General features: G+C 39.0%; 1 protein-coding gene across 3 annotated transcripts in view; it reads right to left on the bottom strand.

Moving 5' to 3' along the window:
* Positions 1 to 12,421: 12,421 nt before the first annotated feature.
* LOC144631291 (C2 domain-containing protein 5-like) overlaps positions 12,422 to 18,293 on the bottom strand; it is a 32,261-nt gene continuing 26,389 nt past the window's right edge. For all 3 annotated transcript variants that reach the window (XM_078489692.1, XM_078489693.1, XM_078489694.1), the window contains 3 exons: positions 17,962 to 18,087; positions 16,495 to 16,641; positions 12,422 to 15,305 (listed from right to left, as the gene is read on the bottom strand). In XM_078489692.1, coding sequence (XP_078345818.1) covers positions 15,078 to 15,305; positions 16,495 to 16,641; positions 17,962 to 18,087 — 501 coding nt within the window. In that variant the 3' untranslated portion in view covers positions 12,422 to 15,077. The remainder of the gene's footprint in view (positions 15,306 to 16,494; positions 16,642 to 17,961; positions 18,088 to 18,293) is intronic.

Below are 18,293 nucleotides of genomic sequence, written 5' to 3'. Positions count from 1 at the left end.
TTAATACACTACCCCTCTCCCGTTAGTAAAAGTCAAAAATAAGTTCCATGAAGAAATCTCAATATGGAGTGACGCTTGCCATATAACGTGTTCTAATTAACGTTTATAAAGCTCACTGATAAAAACACGATATCCGAGCAGCACGTTTTTGTCTCCTGTCACGTCATCTCATTTCCCGTGACTCACGTCATCCGTTTAACACGACGTGTTCGTGCGCATCTTTCTCTCAAATTTCATTCGCTGCTCAATCCATGAACAATGATTGTCACTGCCCGGTAGATGCGTGCTGACAGGTTTTCACATGTGTATCTGAGCTTCGTGGAAGATGTGAACTATTTACACACTATCCAGCCAGAAGAAAGCTCGTAACCACAATGTCCACACGTTTTAGCAGTAAAAACATGTTCTTCAAATAACGAAATTATATTTGTCAAGAAGACGAAAAGCTTTGCAGTTTAATTACACAATAGAAATACCAAACGACTGCGCTCCTTCTAAGATCGATTAAAGCGATTTATTGGTGAAAAATATTGTGAAAGCCCTTTCCGTGTTTAATTGTTATGTAAATATTCTAGCTTTTCTGTCTATGTTGTTGTTGACTTTGTACATTTTCCATCAATAATAGCGCTAAGAAGAGCAAACAAGACTGGATGTCTTCGGATGTCTCGTGTGTTTGCTGGCACAGAAGGGTAAAGGAATGTGCATGCATGCAAAAACTCCACTGTTTCGCAATTCCTCCCCGCGTAATACTGATTCTCGACCTAGGATCTTCTCTTCTTATCATTTATATTTTTATTTTGCTTATCGTTCCGCGATCCGGAAACGAAATACTATTTCTTTTTTAAATAACTGCTTGTGGACATTTACGTAGCGGGGAATGGGGCCATGTAAAATTACTTCCGGCTGCCTCAATGGACTTGATCGCTTGTGTCAGCGCGTGTTAAAATACGTGAAAATACGTTTAGGGTCCCTTAGGTCTAAACAGCTGGGCAACTTGATTCACGTTGCACCATTTTAAGAAGATGTGAAATTGTGATTTCATTTCTTTTCACATGCGTATCGGATTTTGACTTTACAAGGGACTGTACTTGACTTACTGTACCAGTACATTTTCATTACCCACCACCACTCCCAAACCCTACCCCCCCCCCCCCCGAAAAAGGCAGAAGAATGAGCTGGCTCTAAGTGCCCTTTGATTTCCTCCAATGGCAAGTTTTGGGGAACGCACAGTTTGGGACTGGCACTAGCTTGTTCCGGATAAATTTTTGAAACAAGTTGTCCCCTCAAAGCTCCTCAACCAAACTTTACCATTTATCATTATTAAATACAAAGCGCACGAAAATAGCGTGTCACAAAATACACAGTCCTTAAAAGCTCTGGATTTGTAGTTAGAGTCCCCCACCCCATCCCCCCCCCACCCCACTCCACAACACTCAAAGCACCCACTGAGAATCAGGCTAGGGAATGGGCCGAGTAAGCCAAAATGAGTAACCAAGCTTTTCACCTCCTAACAAACACAAAACTTTTATCAGTACTACTTCTCTTTCACTTTGTGGTTTGAGTGACTTTTTATGTTTTAGTACATGGCCTCTTGCTCGTTTAATGAAGAAGAAGTAGAGGAAGCATGGGAGGATAGTGTTACGAAATGTAACAAAGAGCACAAAAGGACAGGACAAAATGAAGAGGAGCTGGAGGATGTTTACCACACAGGTTACTTGGAAACAAGTGACCCAGATGTCGAAGTGTGTATCAAAAAAAAGATCAAAGAGATGTTTAAAAACGGCGTATTATATCGTGACATAATGTTTCAACTTCTGCAAAAAGAGCATGAACTAACGATAGGTATGTATGAAGGAGTTTCTTCAGAAGAGTCGCCACAATATCGTCTTTTGACGGCAGTAATTCCCAAAGACTACCTATTGGATATGTATAAACAATACATAGAAGTCTGTCGTAAAAAATGCAATGATCGAATGGCAAAAGCTGAGAGTTTTTTCCAGCAGGAGCTGGATATTGTTACCAAGGATATCGTAAGAAGGATAGATGGAGTGGTGCGTGTGCAACGAAAAAAAACCGACAGCCGCGTGAACGGAACAGGAACTGGCGTAGTTGTAAGGATCAATTTGTCAGGTACCACCTATTCACCTCGGGTGGGGACGGGCGGACGGACAAATGAACAAGATGATTTTGTCATTTTGACAAATAACCATGTGATTGCCAATGATACAGAGGCAGAAGGTGCAACAATCAATTTTTTTTACAATGCGGCTGCGGGGAATAAGACACAGGGTGCCCCGCCATCTGAGGTTGTCACCAAGTCAGTGACGAAGGTGATTACTTGGTCACCACGAGTACCTGCTGGAACACGGGCTTCAAGTGAGAAAATGGACTTTTCCATTCTAAAGTTTGATGTTGGAACGGATGAAAGTTTTATCAAAAAATTGAGACAGGCTTCGTTTTATTTGAATGAATTTCTTGAGAATGATTTAAAAAATAGACCAACCATTACTTTCACAAAAGTCCTTCCCCTTCTTGCCATCAGCCATCCACATGGCAGTAACAAGAGAATAAGTTTTGGCATAGCAGGAGAAGAAGAAGTGGAGCGAATGTGTTCTGCCGACACTGTGGGCGGGACTGAGGGGTATGACATACAGTATGATTTAACTACCTGCCTTGGAAGTTCAGGATGCCCTGTGCTTGCTATACAAGTTAACAGTAGGGGACAATTAAAAGCAGTTTTTCAGTTTCTACACTGCAAAAAGATTAGAAGAGGACATGGCATGGGCATCAGAATTTTTGAATTATATTCTGAGTGTGACAAAAGAGAGGAAATTAAGGAATTTACCCTTTTTAAAAACCGTTTGAATTCTCGTGAGACATTGTTTCCAACTAGACTAAATGCAGTATGGTGGGATGAAGATGACCGGAAATTCTGGGGCATGGTTTTGTAGAAATTTCAACTTCTTGCACTCTGACAGGAAATGAATACTGGTTTGTAATCACATGGATTTAGAATAATACACTTGGCAGAAATTGATCCACTACAGTGCAACCATTCCTGTAAGCAAATGTCATGACTTGGGATAGATGAACTGGTCTTTGTCTTTGTTTTAAGCCCTTGAGGGACTGTTTGCAATCAGACAAAACTGCACAAAGGATATTTGCAACACACCTTACATTTGGTAGATCAAATTCAATAATGATTTCAATGTAATTAACCTAGCTGCGTCGCAGACAGTCTAAACCGCTGGTATAGTCCGTCTGCGCAGGGCACTAAAAAGGAAGGGCAGCCAAACGTGCTCAGAGCTCTTGAGCGATGCGTGATGCAGAGATGACTGAGTGAAGTGAAAAACATAGTGGCAAGTGAGATTCAATGGCTGGTGGAGAAAAGTGATTGCTACGCAGAAACAGCAAGAGATTTCCACAAAATTCTTTTGGGAATGAAATAACGATATGTTTCCTCAACCTCAACTGTTTATAGTGTATCAGTTTATAAATAATAGTGACATCTTGGCCACTAGACGTCAAATCTGTCAATTATGGACACTGATTCCTGTGTGCACAGACAAATACATACAATCAACAAGGGACCCAAATGGGGTATCTATCCCAGGGGGGGGGGGGGGTACTCTGGCTTGTCAATGACAGGGATGATCGAAGGATTTTTTTGGGTTTGAAATTTTCTATTCCGGGATTTTTTTAGGTTGGAAAATTTGGCAAGTATTTTTTTGGGTGTCTTGAGGAGGCTCACAATAGTGAGGCCTGGGTCCAAACTGCAATTCATGCACGTCACTGGCCGGATTTTTCAGCCATGAAAAAGAAAAACAAACATGGCGGCGCGTAATTTTTTTGTCGAAGTTTATTTTTGTCCAGTTTTCAGAGACAATCATCTTTTCACGGCATTTTTAGCCGCAAGGAGTCTTTATTGTTACTATTAGCTGAAGAAAAAAATGTTTGCCGATCAGCATACATGGTGCCGAGGAGAAAATTTAATGTATGCGCTGCGATTGATCGTGTTGAGCTCGGCATGTCCTTTGTTTATCTGATTTATTAATCGTAATTAAACTCAAAATAGAAATGCTAATTTTATATGGACGTCTCGGTTTCTGGTGGTTTCCATAGCTTAGCCTGCGCCCAAGACGAAACCTAACTCTAAGCCGGTGTAAGACTAAGAGTAGGCCACCTTTGCTTCGCTGCCGCAAAAATTGTTGTTGCGTTGCGTGACGACTGACCGAAAGACACCCTGAGGGGATTCCCCCTCGGTATGGAGTACGGAGTATGGAGTGGATATGAATCACTGTTGATCAATCTGTATATAAAAAAAATACTGGCCATGAGCAATGTATTAATAATTGAATACAAATTTAAAATGAAGCTCAATAAAATTGTTATTTTATTGGACATATGCCCCGAGATAGAGGTCAACAATTTTGTTCTTACCCTTCCTTACCTCTACCCATTTTATTAAAAATCGAGCCTCTTGCAACCCCGGGGGGGGGGGGGGGGCACCCTGTTTATTTTTGGGTGGGGGTGTGCCCTTGCCCTATACCAGACCATGTTCAGCTGATTTTTGCAACCCTATACCAGACTAGACACCGTAAATCCCTACCCTATCCAGACTTGCATTTTTTAGAACTGTATCACTATCAGTGTTTTAATGGAAAACCATCTGTCAACGATGCTGCAATGATTTTATTTACGTTTAGGAAAGCCTCTTTCTCTTCTGAGTTTCTATTCCTTTTCTGGACTAAATTTGTCATAACACAGATCAGTTTTCCAGCAAATGCTACCCTTTTCTAGACCAAAACTTTTTTCTGATTTCTTAACCCTATCCCAGACTAAACTGCTTGAAAACCCTACCCTTCACAGCGACACATACCTATATAGCTCATATATGGGAGTGCCCCCCCCCCCCCTCCGGGCTTGCAACCTAACTCTTGCAACCTAACTCGTACAAGATTGTAAAGTGAGTGTCCAACATTAATATGGGGTGGAGTGGGAAGGGGTATTTTAAAACTATTTTTTTCCCAACTACTTTTGTCTTGGGTTTTAGCAATAAAATCACTTTTACTACAAAGTTACTTACGGGTGTAACTTTCCTCTAATAGGTCTGAGAGTATCTGTGCTTTTAATAGCTTTCCTGTCAGTGCTTGGAAAGGGCCTTCAAGTTATACCATTCGATGATAAGAAAGTAGGAACAATTTTCCTCAACTTGGGCCAGTTCCTTGTCATGGCTGGGGGACCAGTAGCCATTGGGGCACCGCCGCTCGTGTCTGCGACATGGTTCCCTTCAAGTGAACGCACCACTGCCACTGCCATTGGGACATTAGCTGGATATTTTGGAATCGCCATTGCATTTGCTGTCGGACCTGCAATGGTACCCAATTAATGTGGCTGTACACTTAACCAACGTCAGCAATTCATCCATTCCTTATAGCATTGAAACTCTAGCAAAAATAACTGATCACCAATTAAGAAAGTACACATATTTTGAACTCGGATTATGCACAGTTGTATTTTTGTGTGTGCTTCTGTACTTTCCTGCAAGGCCACCACTTCCTCCAAGTCTCACGTCCTCGACATCTCATGGACTGAGTACCAAAGCTTCAGTTAAAAGTGTCATAAAGAACCGCCAGTTCTTGATGTTAGCGACAATGACAGGATTAACTTTTGGCATTTATTTTGGCTGGTTGTCCATGCTGGATGTTTTCCTGGCCAAGTTTGACATTGACGCTAACACTGCTGGATGGCTTGGCTGTGCTGCTACCTTAGCTGGAGTGGTTTCTGGGATCGCATTAGCCAGGTAATTTTAAAAGTAATTTTTTTTCATATTGTAACAGATTCAAATGGTCATGAAATGAGATTGAAATATGTTTGAAGCGTTAGAACCTGGCTAAATCTTTTTAATATGTTGCATCTCCCTACCCAGCTGAGGTGGCCAAAGGTTTTATGCACTAGTGTCGTCATTGTGCCTTGTCTGGGATCACAATAGGGCTCATGATCCTGGGGGAAGTACTCCCTTACATAGGCTATATAGAGAACAATGACAGTAGGCTGAGGAATTTACTGCCCCCACGGAATCTTAGTAGTTATAACCTCAGAAAGTCACGCCAGTTTAACCCTGTTTTTAAGACTAATAGATTTAGAAATAGTTTTATTGTCTCTAATGTACTTAAGTTTGGATTTTAATCACTCTTGTATAGTTCTTTAAATATTTTTACATTTTATCGTTAGTTTTTATAGTTTTATAAATTTGTAAATATGACATAATTCAACCTTTTAGGTTGCGAAGTTGTATTAATAAACTATCTATCTATCTATCTATCTATCTATCTATCTATCTATCTATCTATCTATCTATCTATCTATCTATCTATCTATCTATCTATCTATCTATCTATCTATCTAGTGTGAGCCATCTTAGCTTGTAATAGGGTGTAGATTTTTACCATTTTGGTCTGGAATGGGGTATGGTTTGTGCGCTAGTTGGCAATTAGGCATACCAGTAATTTTAATAATTCATCACTTGATAAATGCGATTTAAATATATTTACACAAACCAAAGCAGTTCCTGAGTAGTCTGGTCAGAAATAGGGTATCACATTTCAGATCTGAATTGGGGTATGGAAAATTGTATATTTCAGTCTAAAATAGGTTAAGGGTTTCAGGAAGTGCACCACACACCCCACTCAAATTTTTTAAGAGTAACCCCCCTTGTCATGATCACAAAATCTTGGTTCAAACCCTGATTTGGGAGGGGGGGGGGAAACAAAAGCTCTAGTTACTTTCTGCAACAGAAACCAGAGCTGTACTCCAAAACTGATGAGTCTTTTGGCAGCTGTGATTCTTAGGACTGGAATATATTAAAATTTAATTACTGATGCTTGATTTTATTTTAGGTGTGCCGACTATGTCAAACACAGAACTAAACAGTTATTGGTGCTACTCTTGGCGCTGTCCACAATATCCCAACTGGTTTTCAGTTTTTCCTGTGCAGGAATCTTGCCATCAACAAAACCACTTCTTTATGGCTCCATCATCTTTGGTGGATTGGTCTACAATGGCACATTGCCACTGTTTTTTGAACTTGCAATGGAAAGCGTCTGTCCAGTCGGCGAAGGCATAGCTGGTGGTATATTAGTCACTGCAGGAAATGTTGTGTTGTTATTGTTCTACGTAGCTTTCATGCTGCCACATTCTGATGTAAGATGGATGAACTGGGTGACGGTCTCTGGACTTGGAGTTTGTACTATAGGGCTGTGTCTTTATCAAGAAAAGTACACACGTCTGGATTTAGACACTGATGAGAATATAGATCCTATTAATAAACGCTTATCTGACCCTATTTAGGGTTCCACAAGTTCTTGGAGATGATGTGGTTGATTACCAGTACATTATGTTATCAACAATAATTATTATTGTTCTGTGAGAGCAAGGACTTATATTTTTATTATGCAATTTATAAATAACAGTGACGTCTTGGCCACTAGACGTTATTCGTGAATAATAGATTGGGGCAAAAGTAATGAACACACATCTGTCAATTATGGACTCTGATACCTGTGTGCATAGACATATACATACACCTGAAAGATAATCAACAAGTTACCAAAATGGGTATCTATTTGTCAGCCTTTTGAATTACAAGGATGAATACAATAATATTTTAAAATTTTCAAAAAACTTCTCAGCATTTTTTTTAAAAGCTTTCCTCATTGTTATTTCATTTTTATTTATAAATCAGAAACGAATTATTAATAAGGCAACAGGTTGAAACCTGGGTCATTAAGGGGTAATGAGAGTATGAATTAAATGTATGACAAATAAAGGCATTTAATAAAATTGAAAATATAAATAAGGACAGTCATTTACAATTGCTCTATAGCTCAACCATGGTTGAGAGCAATTTTAGAATTAGCAAATATTATGCTCATTTTCGTAGAACAAAGCTTACATGAATATGTAATAAATCGTGTTTCCTCAGTATCGTTTCATTTTTCGTGTAAAACGGTAATTGCATGGGATGGGTCACATTATAGAGAAGGCTGTTATCTCAGATTCATAAAAAAGTATCGGAACTCCTACCTTTTTTCCTCCAATGGCAAGTTTTGGGGAACGCACAGTTTGGGACTGGCACTAGCTTGTTCCGGATAAATTTTTGAAACAAGTTGTCCCCTCAAAGCTCCTCAACCAAACTTTACCATTTATCATTATTAAATACAAAGCGCACGAAAATAGCGTGTCACAAAATACACAGTCCTTAAAAGCTCTGGATTTGTAGTTAGAGTCCCCCACCCCATCCCCCCCACCCCACTCCACAACACTCAAAGCACCCACTGAGAATCAGGCTAGGGAATGGGCCGAGTAAGCCAAAATGAGTAACCAAGCTTTTCACCTCCTAACAAACACAAAACTTTTATCAGTACTACTTCTCTTTCACTTTGTGGTTTGAGTGACTTTTTATGTTTTAGTACATGGCCTCTTGCTCGTTTAATGAAGAAGAAGTAGAGGAAGCATGGGAGGATAGTGTTACGAAATGTAACAAAGAGCACAAAAGGACAGGACAAAATGAAGAGGAGCTGGAGGATGTTTACCACACAGGTTACTTGGAAACAAGTGACCCAGATGTCGAAGTGTGTATCAAAAAAAAAGATCAAAGAGATGTTTAAAAACGGCGTATTATATCGTGACATAATGTTTCAACTTCTGCAAAAAGAGCATGAACTAACGATAGGTATGTATGAAGGAGTTTCTTCAGAAGAGTCGCCACAATATCGTCTTTTGACGGCAGTAATTCCCAAAGACCACCTATTGGATATGTATAAACAATACATAGAAGTCTGTCGTAAAAAATGCAATGATCGAATGGCAAAAGCTGAGAGTTTTTTCCAGCAGGAGCTGGATATTGTTACCAAGGATATCGTAAGAAGGATAGATGGAGTGGTGCGTGTGCAACGAAAAAAAACCGACAGCCGCGTGAACGGAACAGGAACTGGCGTAGTTGTAAGGATCAATTTGTCAGGTACCACCTATTCACCTCGGGTGGGGACGGGCGGACGGACAAATGAACAAGATGATTTTGTCATTTTGACAAATAACCATGTGATTGCCAATGATACAGAGGCAGAAGGTGCAACAATCAATTTTTTTTACAATGCGGCTGCGGGGAATAAGACACAGGGTGCCCCGCCATCTGAGGTTGTCACCAAGTCAGTGACGAAGGTGATTACTTGGTCACCACGAGTACCTGCTGGAACACGGGCTTCAAGTGAGAAAATGGACTTTTCCATTCTAAAGTTTGATGTTGGAACGGATGAAAGTTTTATCAAAAAATTGAGACAGGCTTCGTTTTATTTGAATGAATTTCTTGAGAATGATTTAAAAAATAGACCAACCATTACTTTCACAAAAGTCCTTCCCCTTCTTGCCATCAGCCATCCACATGGCAGTAACAAGAGAATAAGTTTTGGCATAGCAGGAGAAGAAGAAGTGGAGCGAATGTGTTCTGCCGACACTGTGGGCGGGACTGAGGGGTATGACATACAGTATGATTTAACTACCTGCCTTGGAAGTTCAGGATGCCCTGTGCTTGCTATACAAGTTAACAGTAGGGGACAATTAAAAGCAGTTTTTCAGTTTCTACACTGCAAAAAGATTAGAAGAGGACATGGCATGGGCATCAGAATTTTTGAATTATATTCTGAGTGTGACAAAAGAGAGGAAATTAAGGAATTTGCCCTTTTTAAAAACCCTTGGAATTCTCGTGATATATTGTTTCCAACTAGACAAAGTGCACTGTCTGCAGTATGGTGGGATGAAAGAGACTTGGAATTCTGGAACTTAAGCTCCAACCAAGCAGAGGCACCATCTCCACGCAGCATGACACAACTTTCTGAAAGTTATTTTGTCACATTGTAAGATGTTGTGAAGAAGCTGTTGCTGGAATGTGGACAAACAAGTACAACAACATGTAACTTCCAAATATATTGTGAGAAAAATTTGACCATTTTCAAACTTGATCCAACATCATCCGACATGTTGCAACAGGGTGGCCAAACATGTTTAACATTGTTGTGCACAACATTAAATAACATTAAATAATATCAACAATAGATATCGCAGAGTTCCTGTGAAGAACTGGTAACTAGTAATGCAAATATGGCTGCCTTTAATTTTCGGCTCCAAGAAGAATAATTTTTTAACAGAATTAAATTACTTTAACTTAAAGATCAAGTCAAGAGAAATCAGTTTATGAAACTTTAAGGCTATACTTTTATCTAATGGGAAGTTACAGGGACATTAAAATGGCCAAAAACATGAAAATGAGGCTAGACAGGCCAGGGTGGCTTTTTCCATACAAATCTCTCAGGGTTTTCAAAACAAGCCGGCACCCCAGGGGGGGTACTCCGGCTTGTAAGTGACGGGGATGATCGAAGGATTTTTTTGGGTTTGAAATTTTCGATTTGGGGATTTTTTTGGGTTGGAGAATTTGGCAAGTATTTTTTTGGGTGACTTGATTAAAATAGGGGATTTTTGGAGGTATTAAAAACGAACTAAAGTGCCTTGACGGGGCCTTGGCGTATTTATGGTATGATGAATAAACACACAACAGCGTTCAATTTTTTATGATTTTCTTTGTGTCATATTATTGCCCCTCCTGGCAATTTAGGGGTAATTTGACAAGGGATTTTTTGGGGGGTTATTTTTGGTCCAGGGATTTTTTTGGGTAATGTCGGAAGACTAAGGGATTTTTTTGGGTCCTGAGTTTTGCCTCCATTCGATCATCCCCGTCATTTACAGGCCGGAGTACCCCCCCTGGGGCCGGCTACTTGATTTTATGTCACCAGTTACTTTGGCCATCGCACTGATCAGCTTGTGAGAAACAAGCTCAGCTTGTCACAGCCACCTACTCTTCCAGTTGCTGACACCCTCTTCAAAATATTTACATTGGGCAACTTTACTGTGCAGAATTTTATGCATCATAGTGATGCGGCATGGCTCGCAAGAGAGATAAATAATTGTTGGTTTTTTGTAAACAAGTATTGTGACCTTTCAGTTTTTACTCTTAGTGGGAGTATAGCGATCAAGTTCTTTCTATAAATGAATACGGACCAATTTCTATGGCAAAAAAAAAAATCTCCTGAAGTAAGTACTTTGTCAATACTTGTAAAAACCATAATTGTGGCCTCGAGGACACTGCACACTAGGAACCATTCTCGTCCTCATAGCCCTTCCGTTTCTCTTAGCCGGCTGAGCCTTGGCATGAGAAAACAAAGGGCTCTGGGGACACAGGATTTCAAGTCCTAGATTCTAGGACTTCCCATCCTCATGTATGCAGTCATGATGTTTCAAAAGAGTGTATGAGAGTTCTAAACAGCCAATCAAAAAATTTGAATTAATTCATAAATTCTATGTCCCCAGAGCCCTTTGTTTTCTCATGCCAAGGCCCAGCCGGCTAAGAGAAACGAAAAGGGCTATGGGGACAGAATGACTAGAAACATATTTAGTCGCTGTTGATTTAATGAGCATGCATTTGCTGCTATAAGAATACTTATTATATAGAAGGTTCCATTGCGAGAGAAAACAATAAATTTAGGATTTCATTAGAAAAAGTGAGAACCTCTCCCAGGGGGGGTACTCTGGCTTGTAAATGACGGGGATGATCGAAGTTTTTATTTGGGTTTGAAATTTTCGAGTCGGGGATTTTTTGGGGTTTGAAAATTTGGCAAGTATTTTTTTGGGGGTGACTTGATTTAAATAGGGGATTTTTTTGGGGTAGTAAAAACGAACTAAAGTGCCTTGGCGAATTTATGGTATGATAAATAAACAAACACGAGCGTTCAACTTTTTATCATTTTCTTTGTGTTATATATTTTTGCCCCTCCTGGCAATTAAGGGGTAATTTGACAAGGGATTTTTTGGGGGGGTTATTTTTGGTCCAGGGATTTTTTTGGGTAATGTCGGAAGACTTAGGGATTTTTTGGGTCCTGAGTTTTGCCTCCATTCGATCATCCCCGTCATTTACAAGCTGGAGTACCCCCCTGGGGAACCTCTACACACACATATCTCTCCTTGATTAGTTGTTGTTTCTTTTATAAAATATGCTACATTGTATATATTTGAATAAGAATATATTTTGTGTATAAACAAATTGTATTACACTGTAATTACTTTTTTAGCGATAAGTTGTTGAATGTCACACTGGGGTAATATACAGTTGTTGGCCTTTGTAAACCCTGTTATCTGTAACCTGTCACTTCATAATTGAAATTTGTTATGCTGCTGTAAATTGTATGTTCTGTTAACTTGATACTTGTAACCTTGTCCTTAAAATAATTCTATTTTTTTTCTGTACATCGATTCTTTTCTGTGTTAACTTTATTTTTAGCTTTCTAAAAAAAATAAAATACAAAAAGAGACATCAATGTAATACATTTATTGTTGAACTTCATACTTTGCCTTTCTCCCTGCTCCCCAAAAGCAGTTCAACTATGAACGTTTCTGTATCTTATAAATTTATAAAACTTATAAAACCATGTGGTATATACAAGGTCCCCCTGCTCCTAAATGAGTATAGTGACCCCCTTTCTTATTTTGCAAGTTTACTTAAGGCTAACAACACACAGGCAGTTTGATTGAAAATCCATGGGCAGTTCTATTTCATTTAAGAATTACCGATTTGAATGAGTCAAAATCTGCAGACTTTTAACTAAAAACACCCAGAGTAGCATATTATTTGATACATTTTCAAGTGCCGCCATCTGCATTGTAAGAAACTTGACCAAACAACAGAAATGTGTATAACAACATTTTATAACATTTTTATAGCAACAAAAATGCAAAAGATCATCACTTCTAAATTCCCGCATGGCACATATCGGATTTTATGTGTAATGGTCGTCGCTATTGTTTGGAAGAGGGTCTTTCGTGTGAAACAATTGGGAAACCATTACATGACAAAATCCAAAATAGCTGCGTGTAGGAAATTTAAAAGTCATAGTTTTTTAAAAACTATATGGCTTTTAAATTTCCAATCTTATGACAAGTTGACATGAAATTGTTTCAAATAATGCCTGCCAGTAAATTCCAAATTTAATTTTTATAGGAAAAGGGAGAAAATAATTATTATTCCATGTCAACTTGTCATAAGATTGGAGGTTCCCTTGAAGGACTTCCACATTGTTCAGGGGATGTGCCATTCTCATATTTTAGCTTATCTTGAGTCTTTGTTCCTTACTGTGTGAGAGGAATGAAAACCCTGGGTACAAGAATGGGGGTGTAGGGGAAAGATCAGGGATGTCACTCAGGGCCGGCCGTCAGCTTGTTTCACCAACTGAAAGGTAACTTTTAAAAATCAGTCTGATATTCACATTAAAACAAGGACTTGGATAAACTTTTAGAGTTGCAAGGGCCAGAAAAGCCAACTGGGCTTGCCAACAAGCCGGAGAAGTGTTTTCTTAGCTACATCCCTGAAAAGATCTTTATAAGGCCATTTCTATGAGTGTATATTGTTGGTTACTTAGGGACCGCGCAGCAAGAATTTGAGTGGGGGGGGGGGGAGCTTAAACGTGAAAACGCAAGGGTGAGTCAACTAGGGGGGTCTGGGGGCATGCTCCCCCGGGAAATTTGGATTTCAATTTCTCTTAGATCCCGGAAAATGCATTTAAAATTAAATGTTCAGCGCTTAAAATGTTGTGTTAAAAACTGACAAAATGTTGCATTAAAGCCGAACGTTGCTTCACAAAACTTTCGATTAAAACTACTCAAGACGCGAACATTTCTCACCTTGTTGATGTACCGGTAACTGAGATGTTACCAGAAAGCACAATTTCATTTAACTGTTACAAAATGAATAACCTTTAGCAGCTGACTTTGAAAATATACCGTATCGTCTTATAAACCAAAGCCATTTGTTCAGATCGAAACTGACCAATGATGAAACAAGCCTTTTTCATGAGAAGTCCGTTCTTCCTTAAAGAGCCAGTTTGTGGTAATTTAAAGGGCATCCTGATCCTGCTGTACCTTAAGATTACCCTGTTACTTGCAAAAGCATGGTCAAATCATATATTCAGGGTTCGTACACTTTTTCAGGCCAAAAATTCAAGGACTTTTCGAGGACTTTCAAGGACCCTTCTTGGAAATTTTTTGGTGTGATAAGAAATTTTATGAGGTGCACAAATTTTGTTTGAAAACTCGTTCTTATACTTAATCTTATACTATATATTAGTTCAATCTAAAGGTCATTATTGACACTGCAATGAGAGCTTGGATGTGGATCACTTGGACATTAAACAGACAAACATCTACGAGAATGTTGTGATTTAAATTAATAATTATGTACATTTTTTGTTTTGCCAGACTAATAGTCTTGAGATGACCTACTAACTTAAAACTTCAAATGCAAGAGATAATTATATTTAGCCTGGGACTGAAAGGTCAGGACTTGCCAAGATGCCTTGAATACTTTTTAACACTTCCACAGGTTAAAATTTGAATAAAAGAAAATGATGACTGGAGTGGCCTTAATCACAGTTTTCATTTGCAGTCCCATAAAGGTATTTGAAATCAGCAAAAATCAACTTTGTCCTTAGGGTTTCTTCCTTCATAATCAGAAAACTTGTGACATTTAGCATCATTTACACACTCAGACATTTCTATTCCCAAAATTGTACAGCTCGATCAAATAAACTGACTGATCTAGTCCTTCAGAGATCCATAGTATCCCTGGTTGTTATTTGGTTTTGAACCTTTTTGCATGCCTATGACAACTAGCCAACCACCACACACTAAACGTTATAAAATAGCACTTTGAAAGAAACTTACAAGCCAGGAAACTAGGTGGGTAACAATTATTAATTTCCGATGCATAAGCCGCATACAAAGCTGAAATTTACAGTGACTGTCTTAACTTTTGGTTTGGAAGCAAAGGTGAGCAAAGGGTTTCTGAAATTTATGACGTTTACATGTGGCAGTTTTGCAGGAACTGTGCAAGCTTGCCACGTTTGACTGTTGTGACTGTGTGGGGTCTAATCTGTCCTTTTCCAGGCATATTTTCTACATTAAATGTGCTCTGTTCCTTAGATTTCTGTCCCAAGGTATGGATCATAAGCTATCAATGTGCTGTTAGACGTCTCTGAGGCAGAGAGAGATCTCTGGCGTATTATTTGGATTGGCGTTTGTGAATTTGCTTCTGAGTAAGAAATAGTTCTTTTCCGTGGTGATCCTCGACCTGAACTGTCTGAAATATCATCATCCTCGTAAAATACTTTGACAGCATCACCACTGACATTAAGCAGGCACTGACCCTAGGAATGAAAAGACATTGAGCAAAAATTGTGCAAAATAGCATATTAACTTTAAGAGATTAACTAGATTCAACATTCACTGAATAATGTTGCTCCCTGCTGACAAAAAGTTGAACCTTCCTGCATTACAAAGACATCAGTAGAATGCAAAGTAATATATTGTAAGTGAGATGGCAGAAAAGAGGCATAGTGTGACATAGTGTCAATTATTTACAGGCATAGAATGCAGTGCCGTAGCAAGGGGAGGGGCCGGGGGGCCCCGTGCCCCCCCAGTTTTTTTTTCCCAAAAAGTAAAAACAGACCTGTATAAAATGTTGAAAATAAACTTTTATCTCCCGAGAGGTTTGAAACAATAGCATTTGTACTTCTTTTCATTTTAAACGTACGTAGGGTGATGCACAACAATATTAAACAGCCAAAAACTAAAACAAACCAGAAATCGTGGCAACAATGTGAAAAAATGTCTCAACATGTCTCAAAAATGTCACAAAAAACGTCAAAATGTCTCAAAAAAGTCTCAAATTCACGATATGTGTAAATCACAAATAGCTCTTGGAGAACGCTGGAAATAGCATTTCCACGCCTCCAGATTTCAAAATTTTCTGGGGGAGCGTGCCCCCAAACCCCCTAGCGGCTCGCGCCTCCGGTGCTCGCGTGCCCCACCACTTATTTTACCCTTGCTACGGCACTGGAATGCTCACGTCTGGCCAAATGAAAGGTGGCTTCAAGTTTTTTTTTATAACTGTTTGGCAATGCATCTCTCCAACTAACCTTCCTCTTCCCACCGCCGTTTTTCATACTGCTCTCCACTAAACACCTGGAACAGGCTACAGAGGGTAGCAAGAGGGGGAAGGGGTGTAATCCTGTTTCACGTACAAATTTTTACCAAATTCAATGCTCAGTTTGACAGTGAAATGTCTGTTTTGAGAAACTGTCGGTGGGCTGTCGGTAGTCTGTTGGTAACCTGTCGGCCAACAGTTGACCGACAGTCGGTTAGCGGGAGCTGTTCTTCACAATTACCGATTGGAAATACTTCAAACAGCAGAATTCACAGAACACATTTTTTTTTTTTGGCTTTTTTTTTGTGTCACGCATAAACCCTTAGTTACCCTCGCTACAGTGCCCCTAATCAGCACCTACAGCTGTGCTAAAATAAATACATTAACACTTGATGTAGGGTAGGACTCACCTGGTGTTTATGAGGATTATCAAGTAAAACAATCTCATTTAACTGGTAAGACACCAGGGCATTTCCTCCAATTGCTAACACATGAGCTCTAAGTACTGCTTGAGCTTCAGCCAAAAAGGTTTGCATAAATACATTTAAACCACCATTCTAGAAAAAAACATGAAAGTGTCATACACTATAAGTAATTATTGTTATAGTAATTGGACTGAGTGGAGTACAATTCAGGGAGTAATCGGGCAAGTCATTTTGAAATCGATTTGAAATTAGTATACGTAATTGGACTACATGCACTTACGTTCACCCAAGTTTTGTACTATTAGAGGCATTTTGCCCTCAGTTTTTGCTTCTTAGTGTAGCTAGCTCCTCCTCTGACAACGTAGAAAATTTCTCTTTGTTGTTACTATTGCTGGAAAGCTCAAAAGGAATGGAAAAACGTAGCAAACTTGCCTTAAAAATTCCGCCATTGTCGACTAACAATGCGACAAGTTTACCGGGCTGACACTATGCTTAATGCTAATTGGCTGATATCCGTCACATGTCGCTTTTCCTTCGATTTGATTGGCTGAGACAAAACTGTCCAATTTTTCTTAAATTGGACAGTTTGTGCATTTTACCTGAAAGTCCTATTCGAAACTATCCAAATTTGTAATAGTAATTGGACTGAGTGGAGTACAATTCAGGGAGTAATCGGGCGAGTTAGCGAGGCCGATTTGAAATTACGAGCACGATTACTCTCTGAATTGTACGACACGAGGTCCAATTACTAATTAATCGTGTCAATAACAAAATTCGAGGTTAGGAAGTCTTTAGGAACCTTTTCTGTGAGAAAAAGTCAAAGGTAAATTCAGCTGGTTGCACAAAAAGTTAGAAAACAGCAAGAAAACCCCATTCAAATGCGCATGATTGACGCGCGGATGGCGTAGGTGTCCAATTACAGGTATCCAATTTGAAGTTCATCAAATTGGATACCTGTAATTGGACACCCACGTGATCGCGCGCCGATTACGCGACAAATAGGCGCGCGCAGAACCAATCAAAAACGAGATTTTTGTTATTGGACAGTTCTGACAGCTATATAATTAAGAGCACAATTACTCTCTGAATTGTACGACATGAGGTCCAATTACCAATTTATCAAGTCAATAACAAAAAACGAGGTTAAGAAGTCTTTGGGAACCTTTTTTGTTAGAAAAAGTCAAAGGTAAATTCAATTGGTTGCCTGTGATTGACGCGTGAATCGCGTAGGTGTCCAATAACAGGTATCCAATTTGAAGTTGCTCAAGTTGGATACCTGAAATTGGACACCCACATGATCTCGCGCTGATTACGCAACAAATAGGCGCACACAGAACCAATCAAAATCAAGAATTTTGTTATAGATTCGACTGGTATGATTACAACCTATAATCAACTAGAAATAAAACAAAAAATTGTAATTTAAACTAAAATTATAAACGTTTTCTTCACCTCACGAACTGTGTGACTTTCCCTTATTAAAAACAAGTTGATGTTGCCAAGGTAACATTCAATCTGTGTATTTGGCAAGTATGACATTGATGTCACCTCTACAGCAGGTCGATAGGGAACCTTAACCTTATGGAGAAAAACAAAATCTCAATAAATTAAAATTTTCATTATATTTTATTTAAAAACTTATCACTTTTAAGTTTAAAAATTTACCACTGACAATGTCAATACAGTGCTTAGCAGACTTGTAATGAGAATTTAGAGAAAATCATATATTAAAGATACTTTCTTTTTTTCTCACTATAATATGAATTCTCATAAATAACATTTTA

Source organism: Oculina patagonica, chromosome 12 (assembly GCF_052425735.1).
Source record: "Oculina patagonica isolate OP01 chromosome 12, crgOcupat, whole genome shotgun sequence".
Taxonomy (NCBI): Eukaryota; Metazoa; Cnidaria; class Anthozoa; order Scleractinia; family Oculinidae; genus Oculina; species Oculina patagonica.
Note: the sequence above shows the minus strand (reverse complement) of the source record. Positions and strands in the feature narration are given on the sequence as shown.